A 19,892-nucleotide genomic window follows, 5' to 3' on the forward strand; every position below is an offset into this window, starting at 1 on the left:
TCCAGCCCCCGGTCCTCGGCCCCCTCTCCGGGAGCTGAGGCTGGCTAGGGACGCGCGCTTCACACCGGCGAAGCGGACACGTAGGATCGGAAGACGCCCCCGCGCCGGACCCAAGGGCGCATGGCTCGGGCAAGGAGAGGGAGGCTGCCCGGGGGAGATGCCCCTAACTTCCCTGGTCCGCTCATTCCAACCTCCCTTTCTGATCTCCTCCTCCAGCCCGTCCGCCGGCCGGATGCCGCGCAGCGTGGGGGCCCGGCGCGGCGTAGGAACCCGTGGACCCCGCTCCGCGCAGTCCCTGGGGGTGCGCCCGCCGGGAACCTGCTCCGGTCTCTAAGCCCCGGCGGCCGGTGGGTAACTACCCAGAGGCCTGAGTCCCCGCGCCACGCAGCGACTGGCACGCAGCACCACGGATCCATCTGGGGAGGCACCACCGGCGCCGGCACACTGACACCCCGCGCCCTGGCCGTCGGCGGCTTGAGAAGCGATGGTTGAAGCGACGGAGACCGCCGGCCCCGAGACCTTCGCCTCGGGAGAAATGCAAGTCCGCCCCAACTTGCGCTGAGGACGCGCCACGCCCCCTCCCCAATCCAAGCCGAGCTGGGCGCGCGTCGGGTGGAAACAGCGCCCGCGTCCTCGTGCCAAGAAGAAGCGGACTGTGCCCCGGGTCACTCGGACCTTGAGCGTTTAGAACTCCAAGGCGTGTGGGGACGGAGGCGACAAAGCGGATTTGAAACCAGGAGTCGAGGCGGACGTGGGGAGCTGGTGCAGCAGCAGCGGCCGACGAGGCGGCGGCCTGGGGAGCCGCGCGGCCTGGGGGAGCGCCCAGCGGTCATGGGCGAGCCGGCCGTCGGGCGTCCGGGGGCGGGCTGAGCCGCGAGCTCCCGGGCGGCCCGGGCGAGAGTCGGCTCGCGGCCACGGCCGCCCAGCGCGGGACTGCCCCCGGGGGCCCGGCCATGGCCGGCCGGGGTTGCGGCTGCAGCTGCGGCCCGGGCCACCTGAACGAGGACAACGCGCGCTTCCTGCTGCTCGCCGCGCTCATCGTGCTCTACCTGCTGGGCGGCGCCGCCGTCTTCTCGGCGCTGGAGCTGGCGCACGAGCGCCAGGCCAAGCAGCGCTGGGAGGAGCGCCTGGCCAACTTCAGCCGCCGCCACAACCTGAGCCGCGAGGAGCTGCGCGGCTTCCTCCGCCACTACGAGGAGGCCACCGAGGCCGGCATCCGCGTGGACAGCGCCCGGCCGCGCTGGGACTTCACCGGCGCCTTCTACTTCGTGGGCACCGTCGTGTCCACCATAGGTAAGTGGGCGTCGCTGGGGGGCGGAGGGGCGGCCGGCCCCGCTGGCATTTTCCCGGCTGGCCGCTTCGCGGTCTTGGCGTCTTCCGCCTCCGCGCTCAGCCCGGCTGCACAGATGTGAGCTGTTGCCTGATCAACAGGTGGTGTTGCCTCCCCGCTTCTCCGAATGTGCTCCCCAGAGCACCTGCAGCCGCATCACCTGGGAGATGGTTAGAAATGCGGTCTCAGCCCCTCCCCAGACCTCCTGAGTCGGGGCCTGCTTGTTAGCACAGTTCGCGGGGTGGGGGAGGTTGAATGATTCTTGAATTGCTCTGAAGGGTTTTCAGCCTAGGTGAGGAAACCGAGCTTGAGTCCCTGTGACTTTAGGGGGAAAGCTTACAAATCGGAACAGGAACCTAGCAACATGTATTGCCTTAGGACTCTGCGTGAGGCAAGGGTTAGTTGGGGGGGGGGGGGGCACGAAATTAAAAAGATGTCCGTGGCTTCACACTCACAGAGAGAAGAATGGGACTGACTACCAAATGGGAACCAGGGAGGCAAAAGTGCTAATGAGGATGGGAAGGAAGGGGGCGGGGTGACCTTCGGGTTGAACCAGTTAGTGTTAGGTATGGTTTGGAGACTGAAGCGTTTTTGCACAATAGAGGAGAAGAGAATTGCATTCGGGGGTTGCCCCACGAGCTACCTGATCTATATGGAGCAGTGGAAGGAAGGTCTCCTGGCTACAGGCATGAAGGGGGACCTTTACTGCCAAACTGAGGAGCTAGAACTTATCTAGAGGCAATTGGGAGCCATTGAGAGTTTTTGAGCAAGAGCGTGACAGGGCTATGGTCGGTTATGCCTTTATTCTCAGCAGAAGGAAAACGTTGGGCGTCTTTGTACCGCATCTCTGAAGACTGTTCACCTTTGAAGCATAATCGAGCGCGAAGGGGGTTGGGGAAGATAGTATCGAAATTCTGAGGAAAGGAGGGAGCTGAAGCGGATGAGGGGCTTTGAAAAATGACCCGCAAAGGTGGTAGCCGCCAGAACCTGGGGAACAGCAGCAGGGTGCATCGAGTGCTCTGTGGCTCTGGACCCTGTGCCGGGGAGGAGAGCTTGTCAGTGAGGCGGGCTGATAAGTAAGGCAAACTTGCTGGGAGCTCCCACGCATGGTTGTCTTAGGTCGATGTTCTGCCAGGAGCGGGAGCACAAAGTATAACAGATCAGCCTCAGCCCTGATTAGTCCAGAAAGATTTCCCAGGGTTAGTCTAGAAAAGCCCAGGGTTTCAGCTGGGGAGTAGGAGGCAGGCCGGGGAGGATTGGCAGGGTGAGGGACACACGGGCTCTCTCTGAAGCACTTTGTGCTACACTGTCCCGCTCATAATCCCAGGCCCCTTCCACACCGGGCCCCTGCCCATCAGCAAGGACGTATGACACAACAGCTACAGGGTAGCAAGACATAACTCTGGTAGCATTCTCTGTGATGATTAAAACACGTGCCCCCAGGGCGGGGGGTGGGGGGGCGGATAGAGAGTACAAGTCATCACGGCTCTCTGTCCCAGCCCACAATCTCTGCCGGGCTCTCGTCGCAGAATTCCCTAAATCCCCCAGTGTGTCAACTCCTTTGTCTCTGAAGGTGGTTCCAGAATTTCTGCGTAGAGAGGACTTGGGGTGAACAACCCGGCCGAGAAGTATTACTGTGGAGCTGACCTTGACTCTGTGTCCGCATAGCTAGTGCGGTGTTTTTATTCAGACTGACTATTCATTTGGGATGGCTTGGGGAGAGATTGGGGAGCTAAATCCACCCCACACACCACAAGCCACCCCTTGGCGCTCCCCGGGGACATAGAGATAGGAAGGAGCAACTTGTATGTATAGACTGGTGAACGTTGGTGCCTTCGAAACTGAGAATGTCACGGACAGGTGGGCAGGTACGGACACAGGCTCTTGAGGGGCAATGACACAATGGAGCCTGTTGGAGCAGAAGGAAAACTGGACCAGGAGTCTGGAGTTGGAGCCATGGGTCCCGCCTCTTGGGCAAGTTTCTTACCCATTCTGAGCCCCATGCTTCTCACCTGAGACATCTACAAAGTGGCCACCTTGGCATTGGCACATGTTAGCCATTGAGTAAATATTAGTTTCCGTCTCCTGCCCACTCCCTCTCCCTAACCCTGATCCTCCTGCAAGGGTTCTTAAGGGAGAATGAGCTCATGTAAGCGAATGTTCTTTACAAAGCCTGAAGTATGGGGTTTTTTTTTTTTTACTTTCTCAATTCTAACATTTCCTCTTAGATTGTTTCATTAATTGCTTTCGTAATTACGGCACCTGCTACCCTTTATTAGGGTACATATTAGGCACATACTGTGATTATTATGTAAATATGTGATACAGCTAATTACTGCATTACACTTACGCTCAATTTCGATCGACACAATTCCATGAGGCAGGTATGACTATGTCCTCGTTTTACAGACAAGGAGTCTTCACATTCCTTGTAACATAAAGAAGAAAAAAAGTGAAACCATCTGCAGTGACATCACCCCAAGTTAATCATTGTTAACTGGCGCGTTTCTTGCTTTTCGTTTGTCCCGTGCATACACATATGTACATAGGTATTTTTTAAAATTGGGATCCTATTCAGTAAATCTTTTATCTTGTATTTAAGTGTAACATTACATGATGGGGTTTTTGGGGGGGGGTTTGTTTGTTTGTTTTCTTGGTCTAAAATAGTTCCACCATGCTTTATTCTGCAAAGACTTTGAAGTATGCAAGAAAGCATACAGTGGAAGAATTTTTAAAAAATGTAAATAAAACTTCAGAACCAGGGTAAAGAAGAACAGAAATATGGAAAGCAAATGGATCTAGGAAAGTTGCTACAGGGGAGCTTTGTCTTCATGTAGGTTCCTTTCAGAAGCAGACACTGAGTCAAGAATTTGAGAGGATCGGCAGGTGCAGGGGACACAGGCAGGTGAAGGAGGAAGTGACCCAGAAAGGGAAGTAAGTCACCGTGGGGTCTGCTGTTAGGGCAGGAACTGTAGTTGGCTACCGACACTCAATCCCAGGTGGAAGCTTGAAACAATGCAAAGCTCGTGGCCCAGAATGACCCTAGGTAAGGGTACCAGGGTATCTCTGTACCCACACCTGTCGGGAATTGGTTAAAGTGGCTTGGAGAGCAGGGAGCGCACAAGAATAATTCCCAGGTAGGGATTTCCCCCACCATCCCAAAGTGGAGCGGTTTTTGCTTTTTTTTTTTTTTTTTGATGTTTTTTTTTTTTACTGAACTGGTGTAAAAAGATGAAACAATTAGCATTTCCTAAAGTAAAAACCCTCTGGTTTCTTTCAGTTAGCAATGACAAGTACTAACGTAGGGCTTTCATAAAAGCAAAGCGGCATAAGGCAGACTTACAGATAATGGGGAAAACCTGTACTCTTGGCCTTTTTTTTTTTTTTCTTCGTGGGCGGCCCAAGGGCAGTCCTCTGACAAAGATACAGGCGCTGCCCATTTGAAGTCAGGCCTGAGTGCCCAGAAGTGGTAAAGGGGGTCCCAAGAGGTGTGGTCGGGGCATCAACAGTGACTGTTCAAGTTTGAAATCTGGCTGTAAGCTCCCCGGCGGCATCATGATCCATTCTGGAATTCTTATTATCAGAAAACAGGAAGCATCAACCTTATCCCAACACCTAATCCTCAAAAATGTTTCCCCTGGGGATTTTATATAGGCAACATTGCATGGATAGTGGGTGATGTTCACAAGCAAGCAACGTTTTCCTGAAAATGCAACAGAGGATTTCATGCACCGATTGTCTGAGACCTTTGATTTAAAAGTCAGAGCAGGGGCGCCTGGGTGGCGCAGTCGGTTAAGCGTCCGACTTCAGCCAGGTCACGATCTCGCGGTATGTGAGTTCGAGCCCCGCGTCAGGCTCTGTGCTGACAGCTCAGAGCCTGGAGCCTGTTTCAGATTCTGTGTCTCCCTCTCTCTGCCCCTCCCCCGTTCATGCTCTGTCTCTCTCTGTCTCAAAAATAAATAAACGTTAAAAAAATTTTTGAAAAAGAATTATTTATTATAGCCAAAGGGTGGAAACAACCCAAGTGTTTGTCAACAGATGAATGGATAAACACAATGCGGTAGGAACACACGATGGAATACTATTCAGCCAGGCAAAGGAATGGAATTTTGATGTATGCTACAACACAGGTGGACCTTGAAAACATTATACTTAGTGAAATAAGCCAGACACAGACGGACACATATTATATAATTCCACTCATATGAGGTACCTGGAGTAGGGAAATTCCATAGGAATGGAAGGTAGGATAGAAGTTACCAGAGGCTGGGGGAAGAAGGGAAGGGTTTTTTATGGAGAGGGCCTTTCTGTTGGGGACCATGATGGCTAAACAACAGAGTGAATGTATTTAATGCCATTGGATTATACACTTAAATGAATAGGTAAATATTATGTATGTATGTTTAAAAAGAGCAGACTATGAAAACACAACTCGGGGATGTTGATTCTGAAAGAGGCTGGTGATCAGATTGAAACAAGAACGAATCCGAAGTACTCAGAGAAGTAGGGTGACCGTGTATCCTCAACATAATCTTCTATAAATATCTTTTCTCTCGAACAGGCTTTTGTTAGGAGTTTGTGTCTATATTTGCTGTGTATTTATAACTCAGCTTCTCTCCAGAAAGGACTTGAGGTCATTTGCCTATGATATGGTCGGGGTAGGCTTAGGTTTTAGGTTATCCCCAAATCTCAGCAACTTAGCACAACGGGAGTTTACTTCTTACTCTCACCAGGCTCCCTGGGGTGTGGTGACTGCCCAGAGTGGTCCTCTGTGGGCCCCGTGGTCCAGGTTTCTTTTATGTCGTGACTCTTCTTCATTAGCTCACGCTTGCAGGACTGCCCAGGAAGGGGAAGGAAAGGCTGAAGTGTGGAGTACCAGCAACTCAGTGGCCACCACCTGGAAGTGACACAAGTCCCCTCCACACACATTTCATTGACCAAATCAAATCACAGGGCCACACCCAACTTCAAGGACCTGGGGAACCACACTACTCCCCTGAGTCCAGCAGTGGGTAGGACTTGATATTGGTGGACGGCTCAGATGCCTACCACCCATCCATACGTACAGCGCACTAGCAATGGAGGGTGGTGGATTTAAGACACTGGGGAGATGAGAACACGTGAGTGGGAGAGTCGAGCTGAGCCGTATTGTTAATACACAGAGGTTTAGGTCAAAAGGACCTGCGTAATTGCCAGAAGTGAGCCCCACGTTTGGCTCTGAGCTTCCAGTTGTCAAAATAAAGAGACAAAGACAACCGTTAAATGGTTCCTCTTCTCCAGGCTGGCTGTTTGGAAAACACCCAACTTTTTTTTAGCCGCGAATGAAATTTTTCTCGCAGATGGTCATGAATGGGAGTAGGTATTGTGATGAGTCATCCTCTCTACAGCTTTTAGCCTGTAAATAGGAAAGAGAAGTGTGTGCTCCTGCGTGGCATAGGACCCCTCAAGGCAAAGTGCAATTCAGCAAAAGCCCTTCTGCCAAACTCAGAAGCCACGCAAGGCAGGCACAGCAACTCCCCGTGGTGTGGTCCAGTAATGACGTTTAGAATTCTCTACTGGCAGTTCCCAAGCTTTGCTGTCTACAAGAACTCACGTGAGGGGAGTATGGTGCATGTTAAAATGTAGGTGTTTGGGCCCCTCTCTCGGAGCTGCTCATGCAGTGGGTCTGCATTTTAAGAAACTTCCCCAGATGGCTGTGATGTAGGCGGTACAGGGAGCACTTGAGGCCCGTTTGATGGGAGTGGGCATACGGTTGAAGACTGACACTTCCCTCCGGGAATCCTTGCTGCTCTGGTGGCTCAGTCAGTTAAGCATCTGACTTCGGCTCAGGTCGTGATCTCGGGATTGAGCCCAGCGTCAGGCTCTCTGCTGTCGGCACAGAACCTGCTTTGGATCCTCTGTCCCCCTCTCTCTGTCCCTCCCCACCCCCACCCCCCAGCCTCAAAAATAAATCAACATTAAAACGTTGGGGAGGGGCACCTGGGTGGCTCCGTTGGTTAGGTGTCTGACTCTTGATTTCAGCTCAGGTCGTGATCCCAGGGTTGTGGGATTGAGCCCCGTGTCAGGCTCTGTGCGGAGCATGGAGCCTGTTTAGGATTCTCTCTCTCCCTATCTCTGCCCCTCCCCCACTCGCTCTTTGTCTCTCTCCTTCAAAATAAATAAACTTCAAAAAAACAAAACAAAAACAGTAAAAAATCAAAATGTTGGGGAAAGGTACGTCTTAAGGTCACGGAAATAGATCATATTTTGTATCTGATTATTTTCCACATAGCCATTTTTTCCCATATGACTTGAGCATATTATTGTAATTTGGTAAAAATGAATCTCATAGAGTTTCTTTGTACACTAAAGATGATTAGTTTTAAGTGCTTATTAAAAACACTTATAGTTCATCTTCCCTGAATGAGCCAGCGAATTCTTCCCCTGTGTTGCCATCGGGAACAAGGGGGGTGGTGTCATGTTAATCATCGTATATGTGTGCTTTAGATTTTTAGGATTTGGGCCCTTTGTGGTGTTTGTGCCATACTTTCCACCCACTTCTGTTTTCTGTTCAGCATCTATTAGATTTAGAAACTTTTAATTTCTGTGCAGTTTTATACTTCCTTGCGGTGTCTTCCATTGTGGTTGTGCTTAGAAAATACCTTTCCATCCAGATCGTATAAGAGGGCTAGTTTCTGTTCAGTACTTTCCCAAGTGCTCCCCACCCCACGCCATAGCAGTAGCTTTCAAAGTGTTTTACTGTACTGTCCCATTGAACAGTGACGGTGCATGGTGACACCTTGTTTAAGGAGTGGTGGTGCCTGGTGACAGGGAAAGAGGGAGCGGGGGGCGTGGCTTAGGCGATTGCAGTCACCCAGGATTGATGAGAGGATCATCTCTCTGGGGAGCTAGCTTCTAAAACTTCATGAAGAAGCTCACCTGTGAACGCTGTCTGTCCTGCGAACGCTGGGCTGTTTCAGTTATTTGTTTCCTTCTTGGAAAACTTCAGGATCTTGGAATGGGAGCTCTGTTGCAGGACAACCCTCTCAGTCTCCCCTGTGCACACGCTGGCTCGTCCACAGACGGGCTAATCTCAGCTGGTTTCACCAAATTCTTCTCCTATGGAGCATGGTGCCTTCTCCATCTTTTGTCCTGGATGCCATCCTGTTCTTTCCCCGCCACTACCCCCCCCCCCATAGTTTTCTCCAGAAGAGACAGACAGATCTGGCGTGAATGTAACCCGAATAATTCTTGCGCCCCTTGGGGCCCCAAGGGTGGTGTGCCATTCAAAGAAGCATGGTCAATTAGCCCAAAGTAATGAGAAAGTAAATTCAGTTTTTGCTTGCATATCTCCAAAGAATCTTTTTTTAAAAAAGTGTTTACTTTTGAGAGCGAGCGAGTGAGCACGGATGCATGCATGCGTGTGCACGCACACCCTGGCACACACCCACCCACAAGTGGGGGAGGGGTAGGAGAGAAGGGGACGGAGCGTCTGAAGCTGGCTCTGAAGAAGGATCTGAAGTGAGCTCTGCACTGAGAGCCCAACGCGGGGCTCGAGCTCACAAACCCTGAGATCATGACCTGAGCCAAAGTCGGACATTTAACCGACTGAGCCACCCAGGCGCCCCTCTCCAAAGAATCTTAGAGTCTCCCATTCATAACAGAGGAGTGTTTGGGGCGCCTGGGTGGCTTAGTCCATTAAGTGTCCGACTTCGGCTCAGATCATGATCTCACGGTCTGTGGGTTCGAGCCCCGCGTCGGGCTCTGTGCTGACAGCTCGGAGCCCGGAGCCTGCTTCGGATTCTGTGTCTCCTTCTCTCTCTGCCCCTCCCCTTCTTGTGCTCTGTCTCTCTCTGTCTCTCAAAAAGAAATAAACATAAATTTAAAAAAACAGTACTTATAACAGAGGAATGTTCTTTCTCTTCTCTCATAGTCTCCCATATGTCACAGGAGTTCTGCGGCGTCTTATCTCGGATTCTCTCAGCCGGCCTGCCCCCCCCCCCCCCGTACACCCCTCCTCCATCTCTCTCTGTTCTCTGTCATCACAAGTGACTTCACCTCTCCAACGTGTTGTAGCTTTTTCTCATTCAGCCTGTTACCGGGTCTCGCCACAGGGAGACATGGCCCGGGGGCCGGCCCAGCGAGCAGCATCCCATCCCTTAGGCGGCTGGCGAGAAGAGCAGGGCAAGACTGTGGTCGCCGTGCATTAGTGACTTTACACACGGGGACACTCTCAGCTTGCACAGGAGGACATTACCGTAGCCAGAAGCACACAGTTCACTGAGGACAGCGGGGGACGTGCCTCGTCAAGCGGTGTCTCCATCACGAAGTGGCTCTCCTTTTACCCTCCAGTCTTCCGCCTCCTTCAGTTCAGCGTATCTGGATTCCTAGATCGAATCACTTTTCTGAAGTGTCACACCGTTAGCATACCCACTGCATCCGTAGAAGCTTAAGTGCTCAAATTCTGTTGTCCCCACTCTCTGATCACCACTCCTGTCCTCCGTCTCTCTTGTTTTTCTTTTTTTTTTTTTTTAAGAATGTTTAAAACTTGAATTCGGTTCACATCAGTGTGCCAGGTTCATTTCAGCTCCTTTACTGCCATACCTGGGGGCAGGGACTGCTTCAGTTTCTCTGCCTTCTCTTTGTCTGTGATGACCAAAGTGTAAAGGTATCTGCTGCATCGGGCTTTAAACTTCACATTATCCTTATTTTTCTTGATCTTGACGGAGTTGGTGTCCTTTCGCCCGGCCGTGAGCAGAAAGTCCTTGATTTCTTCAGCTTTGCGAGCGTGTGGCAGGCAGTGCCCAAGAGACACTCGTGGCAAGTGGCAAGAAGGGAGGACGGAAAAGAGCGAGACTTTCCTTCCGTATCTCTTCTATTGATCACCTCTCCTTAAAGGGAAACCCTGTGGTCAGTGAACCCAGGGGCCAGGCCACGAATGAAAACGAGTGTCACTTGGGGTGTGGGCCATCAGGGGATAGCGGGGCCTGTGTTCTCAAAGGCATTTGGATTCTCACTGTGAAACAGCCTTGGCCTGGCCAGGCAGGTCTGATGATGGCTTAACTCAAGAGTTTGAGCCTCCCAGGTGGAATTTTGGCCATCTGTGAGTTCTGGCTTCTTTCTCTTTGGAAGCAAGACAGACAAGAAGCTCTGAACCCTTTTTAGTCAGTAGTGACGTCTGGATTTCACAGTTCACTTGAGTACCTGTTTGTGTAGGACGCTTGATCAGCAGTGACGGTGAGCCTAGCATATTAGCTGTTTCATCATGTGCCCTCTAATTTCTAAAAGGACTTGGGGCAGTTATATTCTCCTGTGATCCTCATGTCTACACTGAAGTGTTGTAATCTAGAAGTACATACTATTCTGTTTTCTTTCTTTTACATTATTTACTATACACTTTCTCAAGAATTTCCTGCGTTCTGATTGATGTAGAATGGTTTATTTAACAATCCTCAAATTGGCGGATTTGGGGTGATACAGGGTTTTTAATCTTGTGTGTCATAAGATTTATGAAATGTATTGAGTGCTTACCATCGGTTAAACACAGCACACATCTTTATATATGTTTTATTTCTTTTTTAAAAAAATTTTTTTAATGTTTATTTTTGAGAGAGAGAGAGAGAGAGAGCATGAGTGGGGGAGGGACACAGAGAGAGGGAGACACAGAATCCGAAGCAGGTTCCAGGCTCTGAGCCATCAGCACAGAGCCTGACGCGGGGCTCGAACCCACAAACTGTGAGATCGTGACCTGAGCTGAAGTCGGACGCTCAACTGGCTGAGCCACCCAGGCGCCCCTATATATGTTTATTTCTTATAACAGCCCCAGGAGGGTGAGTGCTATTAATATTCTCATGTGATTGACCATGATGCTGAGGCCCCCAGAGAGCTTCTGTGTAGCGTCTGAAGTTGCCCAGCTGGAAGAGGTCTGGAGGCTCCCTTCAAAGGTTCCACTTTGAAGCACTACTGCTTTGCCATTTCTTTCTTTCGGCCCCTTGTTGTGGGAAGAATTGCCGGCCAAAGATCCTGTGACCTCTTTCTTCAGTTGTGATGGTCCTTGGGTTGACTTAGGATAATATAGGAAGACAGAAATGGTCTGGCTAGCAGAATCTCGGGAGAATATCTGTGGTTCCATGGGTAAAAGGTTTGGGTAATGCCCATCGTGCCTCCCAGGAGTCCACGTAAGTGGAGATTTCTACCTCCTGCTGCAGTTCATGCTTCTCTGGAACTTGTGACCTTGTTCAGTCCGTCACCTTGACAACCAGTGTGCCTTGAATGTTCCTGCCCCCAGGACTCTCATCTCCAATTCTTCTGTATTTGATCCAGGAGTCACTTCCTGACTCTGCCTGTGAGCTCTTGGCCAATTCACAGCAAGCTTTTCTGTGTCTTGGGTCTCCCTCGTGTTAAGCATCTGATGAAGATCACAAGGCATTGATCTTACATCACATCGATCTTACATCACAAGGCTGTGGTTTTCACGCTGTGTTCCAAGGGGCCCATGGGGTTCTCCGCGGTATCTTAAGAGCTATCCTGAGATCGGAGGGGACCCCTCAAGTTTTTATCTCTGTTGTATATATTTATTTATATATGCCCCAAATATTTATCTTGATCTGCTATCTTTTTATTGACTATTACATTTGGGGCATGCAGAAAGGATTTTTATATAGCCAAATATGTATGCTCAGTTTGACTGGCAACTTTTTCTATGGTTTTTCATCAAGTCAGATCCTCTCTGTGGTTGAGATAAATATTCTTCTCCATTCTTTGTTTAGCTCTAACTCATTTCAAATGTTATTCAAAAAGATTGCTTTTTAAATGGTTTTGTGTGGTTGACTATATAATTATGATTTGATTTATTTCTAAAATTATCACACAATGATTTGAGAATGTGCATTTTCCAGAATTCTCTTTTCTGTTTTGAGTGTTTCTTTGTATCCTGGTATCTGTATGTGTTTCAGCTGGCTTTGCTCTTAGGTTACAGAATTTCGGAGTGGGAGGGAACATCATCCCCGAACACCCTCCAGACCTAGTAAACACACCCAAAATAACATTTCAGTGTGTGTTTCAGGCATATAAATTCAGAATTATTGATGTCATCACTCACATAACTTTTGTTATTACTCATATCTTTGTTTAGCTCTTCATGCTTTCTATGCTAATACCTATTTTTAAACATAGATATGGTTAAGTTCCTGTATTATGTTAGCAGATATTTGCTGACTTTTAGACCATCTCTTTAGTTGTGATTTTTAATATATTTTTAAGTAAAGTACTTAATACGTTTTTTTTTTTTTTAACCAGTTTTAGATTTTTCTTTTTGCAGGGGAATTTGGCACATTTAGTATTTGGTCTCATATGTAACTATCCTTTTTTGTTGTTCTTTTTTTCTCTTATTTTTCTGTTCTCTCTTTTTTTAAAGCTTATTTACTTAGAGAAAAAGAGAGACACCGCATGCAGAAGGGACAGAGAGAGAGAGAGAGAGAGAGAGAGAGAGAGAATCCCAAGTAGGCTCCCCCCCTGCCAGCATGGAACCTGATGCAGGGCTCAAACTCACAAGCTCTGAGATCATAACCTGAGCTGAAGTTGGTCACTTAACTGACTAAGCTACCCAGGCACCCCTGTTCTCTTTTATTTATTGTTTTAATTTTTTTTAATGTTTATTTTTGAGAGAGAGTGAGCGAGAGAGAGAAAGTGAGCAGGGGAGGGGCAGATAGAGAGGGAGACAGAATCTGAAACAGGCTCCAGGCCCCGCACTGTCAGCACAGATCCCTACGTGGGGTTTGAACCCACAAACCGTGAGATCATGACCTGAGCCGAAGTCGGACGCTTAACTGACTGAGCCATGCAGGTGCCCCTGTTCTCTTTTCAATGCTGTACCTTTCTATTACAGTGGATTGGGTATTCTTTTTTTTTCTTTTTAATGTTTATATATTTTTTTTTGAAAGAGAGAGAGAGAATCCCAAGCAGACTCCACACTGTCAGTGCAGAGCCTGGTTCAAGGCTCAACTCACAAACGATGAGATCATGACTTAAGCCAAAATCAAGAGTCAGAAGCTTAACTGACTAAGCCACCCAGACATCCCGCATATTCTTTTCGTCATTTTTAAGTGTGATCAGAATGAAATCTTATCTAAACTTCCTAGGGGTAAAAACAATTTCTGCCATTATTTTTCATGTTTCTAAATAAAATTAAGACCCTTTTCTCTGAATGATATTGAATGTTGAGTCTCGTGCGCTCGAGTTCAGCTCTAGTCCCTCAACCGCCTTGTCTCCCAGGTTCCCTGTTTTGGTACCTTGTTCTCTGGAAACACTTTTTAAGATTACTTTTTTTTTTTTAAACCTGGGAACCTGCCTTGTGTCATGGCATCTGATAGCTGAGAGCACACCGCCGCCATAATCTTTTTCTCCTTAGTGATCCTTCGCGCATCTCTTTCTGACTTTCCGATCTCTTCCTCTTGGTCCAGTCAATTCTTTCTTCTCCTGCCTCTGGACCTTTTAGGCTTTGGATGATCATGTACGTGACACCATGGCGCATTCTTAAGCCTTGCTTCTGCTTCCAAACGGAGAGTGAAGGCAAGATGTCTAATTGTTTGAGAACCTCTGTTGTTCCGTTTTCCATTCTGCCTATACGGATTCACATTCCCACCGGCAGTGCACAGAGGTTCCCCTTTCTCCACGTCCTTGCCACCAGTCGTTCTTTCTTGTTTTGAGAATAGCCCTTCTGAAAGGGTATGAGGTGATGTCTTGTTGTGGTTTCGGTTTGTATTTTCCCCGTGGCCAGTGATGTGGAGCCCCTGTTCATGCACCTGTTGGCCATCCGTATGTTTGTCTTTGGAAAAATGTCTGTTCAGCTCCTCTGCCCATTTTTAAATCAGATTGTTTGCTTGTTTGCTGTTGAGTCATATGCATTCCTTATATATTGCGGATATTAATCTCTTGTCATTGTTTGTTTGCTATTGAGTCATATGCATTCCCTATATATTGTGGATATTAATCCCTTGTCAGCTCTGTGACTCGCAAATCCCTTCTCCCACCCAGGAGGCTGCCTTTTCCTGGTCGCTTTCACTGTGCCCAGGCTGTTTACAGTTTCATCCAGTCCCACTTTTTTAGTTTTGTTTTTCTGGCTTTTGCTTTGGATGGTTGCTAACTCTATTCTCTCTTTTCTCCCAAAGTAGGTTTTTTTCATCCAGTGTTACTCATTTGTGGGGTTCTTGTTTTCTTAATTTCCCTGGGTATTTCCTATAAGCCACTTTCAGTCCCAACAGAATCTTGAAACCTTTCTTTGGGACCTAACACTTAAAAACCGAGTTTTGTGCTACTCCTAGCATTGTCCTCACTAAGGCCTGTTTTATTAATTTTGGGCTGTGGATATTTTCTGCTCCAGATGTTCTGTCTCTGGTGTTTGGTAGGGAAGCATGCTATCCCATTTCTTGGCCTGCTGTATTTTTAGACTTAGTTTCTTTCATTGAACAGCCCGTGACCTAATACCCAACACCTGTGAGAAGAAAGGTGTTCAAGGCCTGCTTTGACCACGCAGGGATATGCTGTGTTGCATGTCGTGAGATGACGGATGGAAACGGAACTCAGGGAATTGATCCCTGAAAGGAACCACCATCACTGTTTCTTCAATTAAGACAAATTTCCTGGAGAAGGTGGGGTCTTGGGGCTGTTTGGAAAGAGCTGATGGCCCGCTCATTCTCCCAACTCTCTTTTGAATTGGGAAATCTAAGTCTCAGAGAGGGAGAGAGAGAAAAAGAGACATTTTCTGAAGTACACACACAACGGGGAAGTAAGGGAGTTTATCAGTTAGGAGTTTTGTTTAGCCTCACGTTGCAAGACACAAAAAACAGTGGTAAAGCACAGGAGGTTTCCCTTGATGCGGGAAAGACGTCTGCGCGGCACGGAGGCAGTTCAGGGCTGGCACCGTGGCTGTATGGTGTTATCAGGGGGTCAGGCCTCTTCAGCTCAGCTAACCCTAGGGTGTTACCTTCGTCCTCGGGGCTCAGTGTGGCTGCTGGAACTCTGGCCATCACATCTACACCCCAGGTAGTAGGATGAAGGAAAGGAGAGGCAGAGACAAAGACATGTCTTAGGTCACTTTTCCTGATAAGCAGACTTTGGGTTAAGGATTTAGGTGGAAGTGATTTGTCAAGGTAGTGCTCTCAGAAGAGACTAGTGGGTGGGTAAGGGAAGTAAGGGTGTGGAAGGAGAAGCCAAGTAGGAGGCTATTTTATGGAGCTCTGGAACACAAATCATGCCCTGGAATCTGTCCCAGCTTGAGGCAAAGGAACTGGGCTTTTATATGCCCACAGCAGGCACTGGTTATAGCTGGGGGTGGGAGGGACCCAGTCACAGGCACGTGGCCGTCTGCAGTCACTGGTATAAGCTGTTAGCAGTAAGTCCCGCAGCAGCCTGGGGATGGGCACACGGAGCTGGTCAAGGGGTTCGGGGTATCTGGGTGGGGCACAAACAACAGTGTCCACTACAGGGGGTTCCAAGAAATCTCAGATAATCCTTGCCTTACATTTCATTGTCCAGAACTTTGTCACGTGGTCATGCCCAGCTGCATTCGTGGCCGGGAAACAAAATCATTATTCCAGTTAGTAATCTGGCAGAGAATAATTGCTAAAGAACGATGAGGGAAGGAATGTCGGAGGCACCTAACATGCTTGCCAGAGGAGTGTAATCAATGAGTGAGTCACAGAGAGCCTTGACTGTCAGGCCAAAGGGTAGGAACTCTGCACAGTGGGGCCCGCCTGCTGTTAGAGACGGGGGAAGGACCGCGTAGTAAAAAGAGAGATTAATCTGGCAGAAGTCTCATCGCGGATCTCTTGGAAGAAGAGAGAAGAGGCAGGGAGAGCAGTGAGGGAGCCCCCAGGCCTGTGCCCACAGGGTCCAAAGGCCAGACTGGGACAGTGAGGAAGCAGCGAAGGGGGCTGACCAAGGGCAGGTGGGAGGTCCACTGGGGACAGCCTGGATGCGGACCTCAGGACCAGGTGCCTCTTTGCCTCGCACAGGGAATGGGGTAGAGTTTGGTGAGGGCAGGATGCAGGGGAGCTGCCCAGGCAGGCGGGGAGCAGAACTGGCTGCAGAGTTGGCCTGGGGCCTTCAGGGCCGGCACATGCCGTGGCTCCAACCTGGGCTGCTGGCAGGCCTTGCTTCTCCACCCCTCTTTCCGTCCCCCTTCCTTCTCTTCTTAACCAAGCTCGTTAGTCATGTTAGTCCCCAGGGGCGCCTGGGCGGCTCAGTCAGTTGAACATCCGACTTCAGCTCAGGTCATGATCTCACGGTCCGAGTTCGAGCCCCGTGGCAGGCTCCGTGCTGACAGCGCGGAGCCTGGAGCCTGCTTCCGATCCTGTGTCTCCCCCTCTCTCTGCTCCCTCCCCTGCTCACTCTCTGTCTCTCAAAAATTAAAAAAAAAATAATGTTAGTCTCCAAAGGAAAAAAAATAATGCAGGTGAAAAGGAATATTTAATTTTTCATTTCTTGTTAAACTAAGGCTATTGATATTCTGATAAAGAGAACATAGTTAATGAAAATGAAAAGATAATTGATTAACCAAAATATCCACAGGCTAGGTCTGTGGGTTTAAATAATGTCACCAGGTGTCTTTTTGTCTGTCTGTCTGTCTGTCTCTCTGTCTTAGCTTCTCATTTTTCTTACGAGGGTAGGTCTCAGGGCCTTCAGAGCAGCGAAATTGGCACCAAGAGCAGCAGGTTGACATGGTCTTTAGCTTCCAAGAACTCAGAAGGAAAAAGACCCCATCTTTCCAGAGTTCCTGAACAGAGCTCTGCAGGGGGCCCTGCCTGGGTCCTGTTTGCATGACACACTCTTGGCAAGGACTGAGGTCTGGGTCACATAGACACCTCTGGTGTGGGCAAGAATGGGGGGGAGGGGTCTGGGTGGCATGCAATTGAAAGTAAAAAAGGGAACAATTGCCAGATTCCCAAGATTCTTGATAGACAGGGAAGGCAGGATGGCACCCGGACACGAACGAGTGTGAGGCAGAAATGGAATTCCAAAGTGGGGACAGTGGAAGGGACCCTGGGTTGAGCTTTGCAAGTCCCTGACCTCAGGGAGCCTTTGGGATCCTGGAAGGGAAACGTTCAGTAACCAGTTGGGGTAAGGGGAGGGGAAGAGCCTGGAGTCAGGAAAGAGGTTAGGACTAGAGATTTTGATGTCAAAAATAAAATTCTTTGTGTCAAGAGTTGGGGGGGTGGCGGTGGGGCAGCAGGGCGGTCAGGAGTCCTGTTGTCAGACTCCCCTTTGATGTTTCAGCCTTCATCCTTTTAACAACAGCCAAGTTCAAGAACGCTCTCCTATGTCTCTGTCTTCTTTGCATCCCCAGCCCCTGGGCTCCCCTGCCTGAGCCCTTCCCCCCATCCCTACCCCTAAGATGTCCAGTTCTGCATTCCCCTGGGGCTAAGAGGAAACTCTTTGTTCTGTCCCCACCCAGAAAACCTAAGCTGCCCGTGCCTAGTTCCTTAAAAATCTCAGTGACCCGAGAATAGCATTTCTCCACCTTGTCACTATGACATTTTGGGCCAGATGACCTTTTGCTGTGGAGCTGTCCTGTTAGAAGATAGTTAGCAGCCTCCCTGGCCTCTGCCTGGAGGGCCCCCAAACTGTCTCCAGCCCCTGCCAAATGCCTTGACCCCTTTGACTTGGGGTCAAAATCCAACAACTGCCCTAAGAGGAACAAGAAGACAGGGAGTCTTTAAGGAGGGAGAGCCTCTGTGGTTTTCCTCCTCCTTGCAGGGCGTGGGCTGGGTGAGGGGTGCTGAGACCACAGAGAGGAGCAAGCCAGACCTGAGTTCTAGAAAGTGAAAGTACATGAGGATTTCCATTAATAGAGGAGTTTCAGGCCAAAGACAAAATTTTGAAAGTTTTTTTTTCTTTTTTTTTTTTTTGGTGTGTGTTTGCCCCTTTTCCATGACTCACCCACACACCCACACCCCACCCTTAATGGCATTAATGGCAAAGTGGCCTTTTTTTCTTTTTTACAATTATTTTTTCTGTTCTTAAAAATTCCTAAAGTAATACATGCGTATTTAAATAAATTTTCACATTATTCCAAAGTATTTTTTTTAACGTTTATTTATTATTGAGACAGAGAGAGACAGAGCATGAACAGGGGAGGGGCAGAGAGAGAGGGAGACACAGAATCGGAAGCTGGCTCCAGGCTCCGAGCCATCAGCCCAGAGCCCGACGCGGGGCTCGAACTCACGGACCGCGAGATCGTGACCTGAGCTGAATTCGGATGCCCAACCGACTGAGCCACCCAGGTGCCCCAATTCCAAAGTATTTAAAGTGAAAAATCAAAGCTCCCTTTACTCCCCTGTCTTACTCTCCAGAGGGAACCACTGCTTTTTTAATACTTGTTGGTGGGTGTTTTTGTTTTTGTTTTTTGGTAACAAGTTTATTGAGCTGAAATTCACATACCATAAAATCCACCTATTTATTTTTTTTAAGTTTATTTATTTTGAGAGAGAGAGAGAGTGTGTGAGAGAGCCTGAGGGGTGGGGGGAGGGGCAGAGAGAGAAAGAATCCCAAGCTGGCTCCATGCTGTCAACACAGAGCCTGATGCAGGGGTCCATCCCACAAATCGTGAGATCATGACCTGAGCCCAAATCAAGAGTCAGATTCTTAACCGATTGAGCCACCCAGGTGCCCCAAAATGCACCTATTTAAAGCATACAATTCAGTGATTTTTAGTATTTCACAGAGTTTTAAACTATCATCACAATTAATTTTAGGACATTCCATCATCCCCAAAAGAAACCCCGTACCCTTTAGCAATCACCCCCTCCCTCCCCTCAAGCTCCTGGAAACCACTTGTCTACCCCCATCTCTGTAGATTTGAACATTTCTGATAAATGGAAGAATAAAATGTGGTCTTTGATGCCTGGCTTCTTCCACTTACTATAATATTTTCAAATCATTCACGTAATGTGGATCAATACTTCACTCCTTCTTAATTGCCAAATAATATGCTGTTTTATAGATGTATATACCACATTTTACTTGTTGGTTAATCAGGCATTTGGGTTGTTTTCATTTTTTAGCTTTTGTTAATAATGGTTTACAATGGTGAATAAGAGTGCAGGTTTTTGTGTGGACACATGTTTTCATTTATCTTGGGTATATACCTATGTTTGGAATTGCTGGATCATATCTCTATATGATTCCATTCTTTTGTTTTTGAGAGAGAGAGTACGAGTGGGGGAGAGGGGCAGAAGGAGAGAGAGCATCTTTTTTTTTTTTAATGTTTATTTATTTTCTAGAGATGGAGAGACAGAGTGTGAGTGGGGGAGAGGCAGAGAGAGAGGGAGACACAGAATCCGAAGCAGGCTCCAAGCTTTGAACTGTCAGCACAGATCCCGATGTGGGGCTTGAACCCACAAGCTGTGAGATCATGACCTGAGCCAATGTCGGACACTTAACCGACTGAGCCACCCAGGTGCCCAGAGAGAGAGAGAGAGAGAGAGAGAGAGAGAGAATGAGAATCTTAAGCAGGCTCCATACTCAGCTCGGAGCCCAACCCAGGGCTTAATCCCACAACCCTGGGATCATGACCTGAGCCGAA

General features: G+C 48.8%; 2 protein-coding genes across 2 annotated transcripts in view; one reads left to right on the forward strand and one right to left on the reverse strand.

Moving 5' to 3' along the window:
- The first annotated feature begins 279 nt into the window (after positions 1–279).
- The window catches only part of KCNK13 (potassium two pore domain channel subfamily K member 13), a 106,327-nt gene continuing 86,714 nt past the window's right edge, over positions 280–19,892 (forward strand). The window contains exon 1 of the mRNA XM_027066403.2: positions 280–1,293. Coding sequence (XP_026922204.1) covers positions 954–1,293 — 340 coding nt within the window. The 5' untranslated portion in view covers positions 280–953. The remainder of the gene's footprint in view (positions 1,294–19,892) is intronic.
- On the reverse strand, positions 9,850–15,336 carry LOC113601366 (60S ribosomal protein L38-like). Its single transcript, XM_053223425.1, has 2 exons — positions 15,294–15,336; positions 9,850–10,123 (listed from the first exon to the last, which is right to left on the reverse strand). The coding sequence occupies exons 1-2, from the start codon at positions 15,334–15,336 to the stop codon at positions 9,888–9,890; spliced, it is 279 nt and encodes a 92-aa protein (XP_053079400.1). The 3' UTR covers positions 9,850–9,887.

Source organism: Acinonyx jubatus, chromosome B3 (assembly GCF_027475565.1).
Source record: "Acinonyx jubatus isolate Ajub_Pintada_27869175 chromosome B3, VMU_Ajub_asm_v1.0, whole genome shotgun sequence".
Taxonomy (NCBI): Eukaryota; Metazoa; Chordata; class Mammalia; order Carnivora; family Felidae; genus Acinonyx; species Acinonyx jubatus.